Raw genomic sequence first — 12,138 nt, 5'->3', positions numbered from 1 at the left:
AAATCCACAACAATCATACCGGTACCAAAGAAATCACCTGTGTCCTGTCTAAATGACTACCGTCCCATAGCACTGACTCCAATCATGATGAAGTGCTTTGAGAGGTTAGTCATGCACAACATCAAAACCAGCCTCCCCAACACACTCGATCCGCTCCAGTTTGCATACCGTCCAAACTGCTCTACAAGACGATGCAATTTCCTCCACCCTCCACCTGGCTCTTACCTACCTAGAAAACAAAGACTCTTATGTTAGAATGCTGTTCATTGACTTCAGCTCAGCATTCAACACAATAATCCCACAACAGCTCATCAACAAACTAAACCTGCTGGGCCTTAACAATTCCCTCTGTAATTGGATTCTAGACTTTCTAACCGGAAGACCTCAGTCAGTCCGTGTCGGCCACAACACCTCGAGCACTACCACACTGAGCACAGGTGCCCCACAAGGCTGTGTGCTCAGCCCGCTGCTCTTCACACTGCTGACCCACGACTGCACTGCCAAGTCCAGCTCCAACCACATCATCAAGCTCGCTGATGACACAACAGTGGTAGGTCTCATCAGCAACAACGATGAAACGCACTACAGAGAGGAAGTGGCACAGCTGGCGAAATGGTGTGGCACTAACAACCTGTCCCTCAATGTGAGTAAGACAAAAGGAGGTTGTGATGGACTTCAGAAGAAACTCCGGTGATCACCCCCCACTGACCATCGACAGCTCGCCTGTGGAGAGAGTCAGCAGCACTAAATTCCTGGGGGTGCACATCACAGAGGATCTCACATGGACCACCAACACCATGTCACTCTCCAAGAAGGCACAACAGCGCCTACACTTTCTCTGCCGGCTGAAAAGAGCAAGTCTCCCTCCACCCATCCTCACCACTTTCTACAGGGGCACCATTGAGAGTGTGCTGACCAGCTGCATCACTGTCTGGTACGGGAACTGTACAGCAGCAGACCGCAAGACCCTCCAGCGGACAGTGAACACAGCTGCAAGGATCATCGGTGCCCCTCTCCCCTCCATCCTGGACATTTTCCTTGCACAATGCTCCAGCAAAGCCAACAGTATCGTGAAGGACTCCACACACCCCTCCCACAGTCTCTTCCAGCTTCTACCATCAGGAAGACAGTACCGGAGCATCAGAGCCCGCTCTGCCAGACTGCTCAACAGCTTTTTCCCCCAGGCTGTGAGAGCCCTGAACTCAAATAACCTCGCCCCTCTCTGAACCCCCATACAAACCCCCTACCTCCTGAAACATGGACCATCTGAAACTTATGGAACTTTTTTTCTTTTTTTTTGTGCAATCGAAGTGTGCTACACGCAGGTGAGTGGGCCTGTACAAACCACCTGTAGTAGCACACTCTCCTCCTCTATGCGCACTAGTCACTTTTCACACACACTGCTGTGTGTATACAAAAAGACTCAGTAATATATGTATGTTTACATGCTCATGCACTACAAATCATCCTGCACTGTTCCCCAGCCAGCTGCTGCGGAATGACAATAAAGCTCAACTTGACTTGACTTCAGTCACTATTTCATATTCATTCCGTTGTCTGACAACAGAAACAGTAAAATATACCAATGAAAACTGTTTTATTGAGAATTTAGCTGCATCAAAATACAGTATGTGGGCACAGAGAGGCAAACAAATCTAATAATAAATAGTACATGTACATTTTGCATGTTCAGAAGAAGTGAGCTGCCCTTTCTGCAAAAATGTAAACAGGTTTTTGTCAGTAAATTGCTCAGTGCAAAGAAAGAGAAGTAATGGGAACCTGCAATTTCTTTTTTCATGTGTCTAATAGACATGAACAAGTTCTTTGAAAAACATCTATGACCTTTGAAACATGTCTAGTCTCCATGCTCTATGTTGACTATGGTTTCAATAATAATAAACATACATTTGCATAAAGCATCCGTATTTGTCCACGCCCATGTTGATTAGAGTATTAAAAACTTGAAAAGTATCCATTTAAGGTACATTTAGAACAAATAAAAATGTGTGATTAATCGCGATTAAAATTTTTAAATCGATTGACAGCCCTAATATATATATATATATATATATAGACTACGTAATCAATATAAGAATGCTATTCGTTTTATCTGTAAAAATGAGCAAACCTTAAGGGCTGATTCTAAGGCTATGAAGCTGCTAAAACCTTAGAAAGTTAGAAAGAAGTTAAAACTTTTAATAGTTGCAGAGTATCTCTTCCTTGTACTTTAGATGGAGTTTCTGGGGGAGAGAATATTGCGGAATTATGGAGACAACATTACTGTAGTCTTTTTAACTGCATCCAAAATGAATTGTATAATGTGGACAATATTCAAGGCAATGATCCAATAGTGATTACGTCACGTGAAGTGGATCAAGCTATAAGCAAACTGCCTCAAAACAAAGCTAGTGGCCTAGATAATATTTCTGCTGAACATCTTAAGTATGGAAGTAAGAGGATAGCCCCTTTATTAGCGGTCTGTTTTACTGGCTTTTTGATTTGTAGTGCCTTACCAGATTCAATGTTGTCTGTTTTGTTAGTACCAGTTATTAAGAACAAAGCCGGAATGGTAGGTAACCTAGATAATTAAGACCTATAGCTTTAGCTAGTATCCTGTCTAAAGTGCTGGAAAACATCTTGTTGGATAGGTTAAATGTGTTTATTAATTCTACAGACAACCAGTTTGGATTTAAGGCTAAACATGGTACTGATCTTTGCATTTATGCATTAAAGGAAATAGTAAATAAGTATAGAGATAAAAATTCATAAGTTTTTATGTGTTTTATTGATGCATCTAAACCTTTTGATCAGGTTAACCATGCCAAGTAATTTTTTAAAATGAGACAAAGAGGGGTGCCAGAATACATTGTGAGAATCCTGGCTTATTGGTATGCCCACCAGATGATGCGAGTAAAATGGGGCAATAAGGTCTCTAGCCCTTTTGGGGTTAGTAACGGTGTGAGACAAGGAGGGATTTTGGCCCCAATTCTGTTTAATCTTTACATCTATCTGTAATCTATACAGCTATCTGAATGTTTGAATGTCTGTAAAACTGGTTGTATGATTAGGAATATTTTAGTGAATCATATTATGTATGCAGATGGTCTTGTGGTGTTTAGTCCTAGCAGTGCTGGACAGCTTTTAACTGTGTGTTCTGATTACGGTCTTGAACATGATATTTCATACAATCCTGCTAAGAGTGTGGTTATGATTTTCAGAACTAAGGAGGATAAAAGTATAAATTTCCAGTTTTTAAGTTATCTAACAAGAGTCTCACTGTGTGTGCAAAAGTAAAATACCTTGGACATTTTATCACTGTACGCATGACAGATGATGAGGATATTGAAAGGCAACGCCGTATGATGTATATGCAGGCGAATATACTTTTACATAAGTTTAGTTTCTGTTCAGATGAGGTAAAGGTGTCACTTTTCAAAGCATATTGTACAACACTTTATACTGCTTATTTGTGGTGTAACTACAGAGCACCTAGTTTACAGAAGCTGCAAGCAGCTTATAATGATGCATGAGAATCTTACTAAGGAGACCTAGATGGCATAGTGCAAGTGAAATGTTTGTGAGTGCAAGAGTAATCACTTTAAAAAGCACTGTTACGAAATCTTATGTATAGATTTATCTACTGGCTTAATGCTTCTAAAAATGAGATTATTGTGGGTTTATGAAATATAGGGGTTAGTACTACACGGTATCAGTCAAAGCTGTGGAGACACTGGTGTTGTTGTATTTTGTAACTCTTTATGTCTGTGATAGATGCTATGGGTTGTATATGTTGTCTATTGTCTTTTTTAAATTTTGGATTTACAAAAAATCATTTCAGGTTTAAGACGGGTTTCAGCATTGCATCAACTATTGATGAACACATTCATTTTTATTTGAATTATTACTCTGTAGGTTTTTTTTAACCATGTATTATTAATTATAACTAATCAAAATGCACATATTCAAGTTATTTCTTAGTTACATGTAATGCAGGCATTCCAAAACTTTGTCATCTAAACCTTATTCACCAAATATATTTGCTTTAATTACCCCTGAGATTTTAAAATAAATATTTCAGTAATTAAGTAATCATATTTGCATGCATGTTCACGGTTTCTTTGATGTTGAGTAATGATCACATGGCATGCAGGTAAATACAATTTAATTGAAAATAATAATTTAATTTAATTGAGTTCAGTGAGCAGTTTTTGAGGTTTCAGGATTCCCCCATTCATTAAGATAGGTCTTGTACAAGCTGCCCGGAGGCGTTGCAAATATGGCTGCCGAGTGAAGAGACTTTCCTCGAAAGGGAGTTTGTTTTAAAATGATCTATTTTCATTTTTATTTTTTATGATTTAATTAATTGTCAGCTTTTCATTCAACTCACAACCCCCCTGCAGTTCCTTTACAAACCCTAGTTTGGGAAACCTTGATGTAATAATGTTCTTTTACTCTTTGCATTTTTCCATCATTATGGTACAAGATAATGCTATTTAAATCAATGTGATAAACGAGTTAAATCAAAAGTAATCTAAAAGTAATCTGATTATATTACCTAAAATGTGTAATGTAACGAACTACGTTACTGACTACAATTTTTGTCATGTAATCTGGAATCAGTAACGGATTACAATTTGTAAGTAATCTACCGAGCACATACACACACACACACACACACACACACACACACGTAATGATATACACCTACATTTCAAAGCCCATTAATAACTGATAAATTTGCTTCCACCAAAGCACCACTACATTATCAGTTTGTACACAAAAAGCCTTTTAAATCAAAAAACAGAGTTCAGCCTTTGAAATACTTTGAACGCAATTACCAGAAAGCACTAGTAATCCCATCAAAAGCAGACCTCCGTCCTTGAAAATGCCATGGAGCAATCTGTCAGGAAGATCTGTTTTTATCTAAGGTTCATTTCATTAAGACAAAACTTGGGACTGCGCAGATGCTGTCAGACTCACGTTAATACTTTTGTTTGTTCACGTGTTTCAATTGTGCTGTTCTTTTGACATTACAGAGACCAGATAGGCTTTTTTCTCTGCCCTTATCATTCAGATGCACAAAAACATTAAAAAGGAAAAATACAGAAAACTAGGTGACATGAAAACAGATGGAAATGGGGAAAAAGGGACAGATGGATGTGTTACGTAAATCTTCTTTGTTCATGGCTGTAGTTTTCCCCTCCTCAAATTTGTAACATTGCCTATTTATACAGAACAGGCCAATAAAACTATTTTATTTGTTTAGTTTGAATGCTGACTTTAAACACATCTTTCACAGATCATTTTCTCTTTCAGTCTTGTGGACACTTTGAACATTCAATGTTCATTTGGACAACATCAAAATGATGGGAAAATCAGACAATCATAGTATTATGCTCCCAGATTTTGTTGTTTTGATATTTTCATAGTATTTTTCATCCCATTTACTTTTGCATCTGTGTCCTCTTTTTGCTGTAGATAGATACAAAACAAATGAAAACCCACCCATACACATTTCATTTTTTTTTTTTTTTCATTGCTTACCTCACATACTGGAAAGCTCTTGTCTGAGAACCTGAACCGTAAACCTGAAAAGGGCAAAACAAACAGAAGCATAATTATACACCAGAGCACACGCAGCAAGAGAAGAAGCTGCTACAAGGCAACTGAGGAACAGTAAATCAGTATTTAAAATCTTCAAGTGAGCTGAAGCGCTTACAATAAGGAAGCATTCACATTTAAGGGTGATTCTATATCAAAACACTTATGTTCCACGGGCCGATTTTTGTATTAAAATAAATGTTTTTTTTTTTGGTATATGAAGGTCACATTAAAACTGGTTTAAATTTTCTTTGCTATTTTTCAATGCATTTTATGGTTGGTTATGATTAATTACAAAAACCATGACATTATGCAAATGTGAAAATATTAGAGTGCATTTAAAACTAGCCATAGGAAAAAAATATATATTTTTGATAGGTAAGAAAAAAGTCAGCATTCTGTATGGATGCCCACTCTTAGACACTGTTTGTAGATAAAATAAAAATGGGATTTTAAAAAAAAAGGTAAATTAAAGTGTTTTTATAGGAGTTTACAAATTTAAGTAACAAATTGAGTCGAAGCAGGATTTAGGAGTTAGGAGGTATAATTAACGCTGTATATGGTTCATTATTTTAATGAGGTGAATGGGTCTTACCGTCAGTGGCTCTCCCTGTAAAGCCTGCAGAATGAAATTACTGACCACTCTGCCATCATTCATGTGCATGCGAGATCCGAAGGTGTTGAAGATCCGAGCTACTCTCACCTCCACTCCTTCCTGTGAGAGACAGACACACGCAAACCTCATTAACACCGCGAGTTCTGCTGCAAGTGTTAATTATTCAGTGAACATGCAGTAATAGGTTTATGGGTGTCAGGATTATATGCAGCTGAAGCTCTAGATGTATTACTAGGAGTTTCACTGAATTTTTTTTTTTTTCTTGACAATAGTGCATTCATACGTGAGATCCTGATATTGATATCTTCAAATTTCATCTAGTAGTCTAAAGCCACAAGTTAAATTGCTTCCATTCATTCCTAATTTAAAAAATTAGGTAGCAGCATAACAACTGCACTGAAAAATGTGTTAGTATTTGGTCTGTTTGCCCTTTTGCTTTACTGACAGGAGCACTTGAGCGTCACAAATATTAGTGGACCGATCTATAAACACACTCACATTAAGTATGGATGGCATTTTTGATTAACACAGTGACAGACAGCATCTCATTTCAAGCAAATGTGACATTAATCATCAAGTTTCCTCGGCCCACCTGTCCAAATGGTAAAAAACTCTCTTACTAAAACGCATGTGGCCCACACACATTTCAGAGGTGCAGGTCATTGATGGAGGGCCTGTAGCTCTGTCAGCATCACAGAGGAAGACATGCTACTCTTTCATGCTTTTGCATCATGCAAATGCCAATGCTTTTATATTTCTAGCATTTCATCTCAAAATTTACTTTGGTCTGACAAGACAGCAAACAGTATAGGTCCTTGGACTACTGTTTCTGACCATAAACCTTAAGAGACCATAACTGATTATAGCCTACTGACGTCATTCGCATACATGCTTGCCATGCGAGTATTAAAAATGCACTCTCTCTTGAAGGAAATGTCCTTAAACCTAAAGGAAAATGTACTGGTATTTTTCTGCCAGGACATTATCAGTTTTTCTATGCACTTTTTCAAAACATTTTTGTTACAGTGTAGCATGCATCATCAAAAAACAAACAAAAAAAACAAACAAACAGACTTTATATCTAACAGAGTTTAATTAGTTTGGAGTATTAAAAGGCAGCATGTTTTATTTCCATAGAGCAGTGACAGAAAGCGTATTAACATTCATTCACACTAATACGCTGATAACTATCAGCTTATCCAAATAACCTTTTTTTACTGGTTTACATGCAAATCAATTACCTGGCAACACAAACAGATGACATTTTCATGACTTATATTAATAAAATCAAGTTATCCCCTAGTAGTGCCATCACAACAAAATTATGTGTGTATCTGACTTATGTGAGTATTACATTTATGTAGTCTATGTGAGGTACAATATTAAGGCATTATAACATTATAATATTAAAACCACAGAGCATTTCCAAATATCAGTGGGAAACTCGTATGGACTCAAAACATGTTTGCAGTTTCTATGACTGTCCCACTTATCTTGAGGCTAAACGAGAAATTTAGATGGTTACTAAACAGACACAATAGGATGCTAAGAGATACTAGTTGTTTACATGTTTTGTACATTTAGGTTTTGCTTCATATTTCTATAAATGCTGTCATGTTAATATGTTGCATTTTAAGAAATACATTTTGAAAAGTGTAGAAAACAAATATTAAATAAAAAATGTATTAAATTATAAAAATGATATTAAAATTAAAACAAATGTCCACTCAGAAGAGAAGCAATGTGAGGGAGTATTTTGACTTGAAAAGACTGGTTATGAAAGAAAACACGCATGACATTTTATAATGGTTTAAAGGGGAAACATTACAAATGACAACAGACCCGATATAAATATCCAAACATGTAAGTTGATGTGTAAGTACACGTCAAGCTTTTCTTGAGATTTTGCCACCTGTCATGTATACAGATACGTCATACACAAGAAACGCATTCAAACCCAGACACGTAAACAGCTGCCGTGGTAATGAACTCTGACTTCTGACCAACTTATGCAAACAAACTTTTATTTGATTCTGTTTATAAGAGCCTATAAATAGAGAGACTGCCGATGTACATGAGGACTCCAAGTCACATCTAATTACTCATGACTCGTGCCTGTTTTTAATCCATAAGACGACAATACAAACAAGTCTAAATAAATTAGACTTCAAAATATTTTCAAAATTCATACAGGTTTGGAACAACATGAGGGTGAGAATATGATTTTTGTTGAACTATCACTTTAATGTATGTTATGTTAATAACGAAAGTAATGATACAGTGTCAATCTGTCATGTACATTTGATGGTGTCCCTGGGGTGGTTGGGAGTCTCATGGGACAGAAAAGGTTGAAAACTGCTCTAAAACACTCTACCAGCATAAAGTAACCCATCGCTATTCTCCACATTGCTCCAAGCTGGCCAAACTAGCAATTCCAATCAAAACTGGATGAAAAGGCCAGAAGACATGGTCACATCAATTTAAAAAATAAAATAAAAATCAAATCAAAAGAAAAGAAAGATCACAGGGAAGAAGCAAAGCAAAGAAAAAGTCAATGATTAAAGCTGTTTATTACTGTTTAAACGACGCACTCTTTTGTTTACTACACACTTAATAAGCGCGGACGACGCTCGCGGTGTTTTCATCTTCTGCCGTCTCATTGTATGATGATATTAACACACTGCTGCTCTGAGTCATTTCATTAGCATTTTACAGTTTAATTTGAGAAAACTACCATCATATCACATGATACACAGCAGCTGCAAGTTCCTCACGGCAACCTGTCAAAATAAAAGTTTAGTTTAACATTAAGAGCAGTCTTAAGACACTCTACTAATAATAAATCTTTATTTTTAAAGGAATAATCCCATTTGTTTTCTTTTTAATTTTAACAGTAAACCTCTGTTGCGCAGCACTGTGTTTGCCAAAAAATAAAAGGATTTAATTTTTATTTGATTAGGATAAATTAAATTAATGTTTTATGCCTTCATCTGATTACCAGAAAAACTAAGAACATTTTATAGGGCTCTGTTATTGTTTAAGAAAGGACCCTATACAAAAAAAGAATAGGTTTAAAATACAGGCCTGTGGGTCTTAATTTATTTTTATTAATTCACCATTTGTAAACTGCGTTTACTATTCATTTCTTAGAAATATCAATAGCTTTTGTCTTAAAACTATATTCACTGAATGTAATAAAAAAAAAAAAAAAAATCGAGAATCGAATCGAGAGCTTGCGACTCGAAATCGAATTGAATCGGGACATCTGAATCGATACCCAGCCCTAGTGTTGACAGTATTCAGGGATTTAAAATATGAATGGCTTACTTATGATCTCTGCATAATAAAATGGGACAGGTCAAAATATTGTATATCTTTTATATCTGTACCACTGTTCTCTTGATCAGTGCAAAAACTACAAGAATGTCCATGTAGGTGACATGTCCATCAAAATTGACCATTTTTAATGCATGTCGAAGTGATTATTATAAATAATTTATCGGTGAACTGAATTAACGGCTCTAACATGAGGCATGAAAATAATACTGCTCATAACTGGAAAATATTTCAAATGATATGGGCTACATAAATCTTTAAAGACAGGCCATGTCGTGGTAAAACCTGTACCTGTGCCTGTATCAAACACCGGCCTTGAGACAGTGTTAGAGTGAACCTGGGAGTTTAGCAGGAAGAGCTGGATTTTTAGGTCCAGTAGTTCTATAATTAACACTGTGGACATGAATAAAAACATGAAAACTCTCATGAATAGCATTATAAATGAAGGATGGCCAGCTAAAATGCCAGACTACACAACGAGGACAAAACAAGGACAGCCTACTTATGTGGCCTTTTTAGCAAGGAAAAGCACTCGCCTGATTGCAAGCCTATCATGTGATTACACAAACACCATGTGTGTGAGCACTGCACATTTCAGTTGCGATGACAAGGCTGTGTATTACTGTGATTTTAAAATCAGTGGGCTGTGCACATGCACAATCACAAAACCAAGTCCAAGTCATTTCTGAATCTCAGATCTCAGTTTATGCACCCCTTTTAAATTCTCCAATCTGTTAAAAAAACTAAAACAACAACAACAACAAAAAAAAAGACAGAGGCAGAAAATAAAATTAGAAAAATATAAAAGAACAGACCCCATTTGTGTTGAAGACTGTAAAATCTCATTAATGTGTGTGGTGAAGCTCATTACATTGTGACCTAAAATGACGCCTTCAAAATGGCCTGGAGCAAAACTGTAAGGAATGGTTTGCAGTGTAAGAGCACGCAGCAAAGCTGTCTTCAGGGAAAGAAGCCTAAAATCAATGCTTTCCATTAGTTCAAATGGGGACTGAGAAAGCATTTTCAGAGCAATGATGGGTCTCAACAATACCAGAAAGCTGCAATTCAGGCTGAGCAAACAGTCTCATGATGACTGAGGTGACAGTAGAGACAGAGCTGAATTACGGACAACACCAGAGCCATAAGGCCCAAAAGATAAAGGAAGCTCTTAAAGGAAACCACTCGATGAGGTCAGGTGATGTAAGGGGATGGGAAGACAGCAGAGGGGATTGAAGCGGACTAATTAAATCAATTGGAGGAAAGGCACATCACAAGACACTGAGGTCAAAGTTGACACATCTGTGTTTATACCAACTTGCATGATACATGTGAGGGATACATATGAGTAACCAGAAGAGGACGGAAATTAAATTTGAAATATCTACAAAGTGAACTTCCAAGAATGTAATAACCACCCAAACAATCAAATGAGACAGGAGTTAATAGAAATTCAAAATCATGTGACTGTGTGAGTTTGTGGTGCAAACACAATGCCGTCAGAACTGTGGAAGTGTAATAATAATAATAATAATAATAATAATAATAATAATAATAATAATACTACTACTACATTTTATTTAAGGCGCCTTTCAAATCACTCAAGGTCACCAGACATCAGAAGCAATAAATAAAACAACAATAAATAACAATAAATAGTAATATCAATGAACCATAAAAGAGAAGCAGCAGTTGAAAAATAAATAAATTAATTTAAAAAAAAAACATGTAGGATAAGCTATTCTGAAAAAGTGAGTTTTGAGTTTAGATTTGATTTGAGATAACGAGTCTAAATTGCGGATGTTAGCTGGGAGAGAATTCCAAATGCGAGGAGCAGCACGGCTAAAGGCTGTATGACCCATGGTGGTTAAACAAGCCGTGGGTGTATGGAGGAGACCCAGTGAGGAAGAACGAAGGGTTCAAAAAGGAGTGTAGGGCTGAATGAGATCTGAGAGGTAAGTTGGAGCGAGGTTATGGAGAGTTTTATACGTGAGAAGAAGAATCTTAAATTCGATGCGAAATTTGATGGGAAGCCAATGAAGCTGTTGAAGAGATGGAGTAATGTGTCGTATAGATGGAGTCCGGGTTATGAAACGAGCAGCAGAATTCTGAATCAGCTGGAGTTTATGGAGAAGCTTGTGTGGTAAACTAAATAAAAGAGAATTACAGTAGTCGATGTGAGAGGTGACAAGTGAGTGAACAAGAATGGCAGTACTGTGTGGGGTGAGAGATGAACAAGCAATATTACAAAGATGAAAGTAACAAGACCGGGTTATACTATTAATGTGAGCTTCAAATGAAAGAGTGCTGTCAAAGATGACCCCAAGTTCTTAACCTGGCGAGAAGGAGAAAAAGAGGAACCATCAATGGATAAGGAAAATCTCCAGGACCTAGAGAGAATAGTTAGTGCCTATAAGGAGTACTTCAGTCTTAACGCCATTAAGTTTAAGAAAATTGGCAAATAGCCAGGTTTTTATTTCGTGAAGACAATTAGTAAGGCAGACAGGTGGAAGTATGGAGTCAGGCTTAGTAGATACATGAAGTTGTGCATCATCAGCATAACAGTGAAATTTAATACCAAATTTAGA

General features: G+C 36.8%; 1 protein-coding gene across 2 annotated transcripts in view; it reads right to left on the bottom strand.

The window, feature by feature from the left end:
- The window catches only part of uxs1 (UDP-glucuronate decarboxylase 1), a 90,529-nt gene that overhangs the window by 25,986 nt on the left and 52,405 nt on the right, over positions 1-12,138 (bottom strand). For both annotated transcript variants that reach the window (XM_058786892.1, XM_058786893.1), the window contains 2 exons: positions 6,197-6,316; positions 5,545-5,588 (listed from right to left, as the gene is read on the bottom strand). In XM_058786892.1, the coding sequence (XP_058642875.1) occupies positions 5,545-5,588; positions 6,197-6,316 (164 nt within the window). The remainder of the gene's footprint in view (positions 1-5,544; positions 5,589-6,196; positions 6,317-12,138) is intronic.

This window comes from Onychostoma macrolepis, chromosome 09 (genome assembly GCF_012432095.1).
Source record: "Onychostoma macrolepis isolate SWU-2019 chromosome 09, ASM1243209v1, whole genome shotgun sequence".
Classification (NCBI taxonomy): Eukaryota; Metazoa; Chordata; class Actinopteri; order Cypriniformes; family Cyprinidae; genus Onychostoma; species Onychostoma macrolepis.
This window is presented reverse-complemented; position numbering and strand designations above follow the sequence as displayed.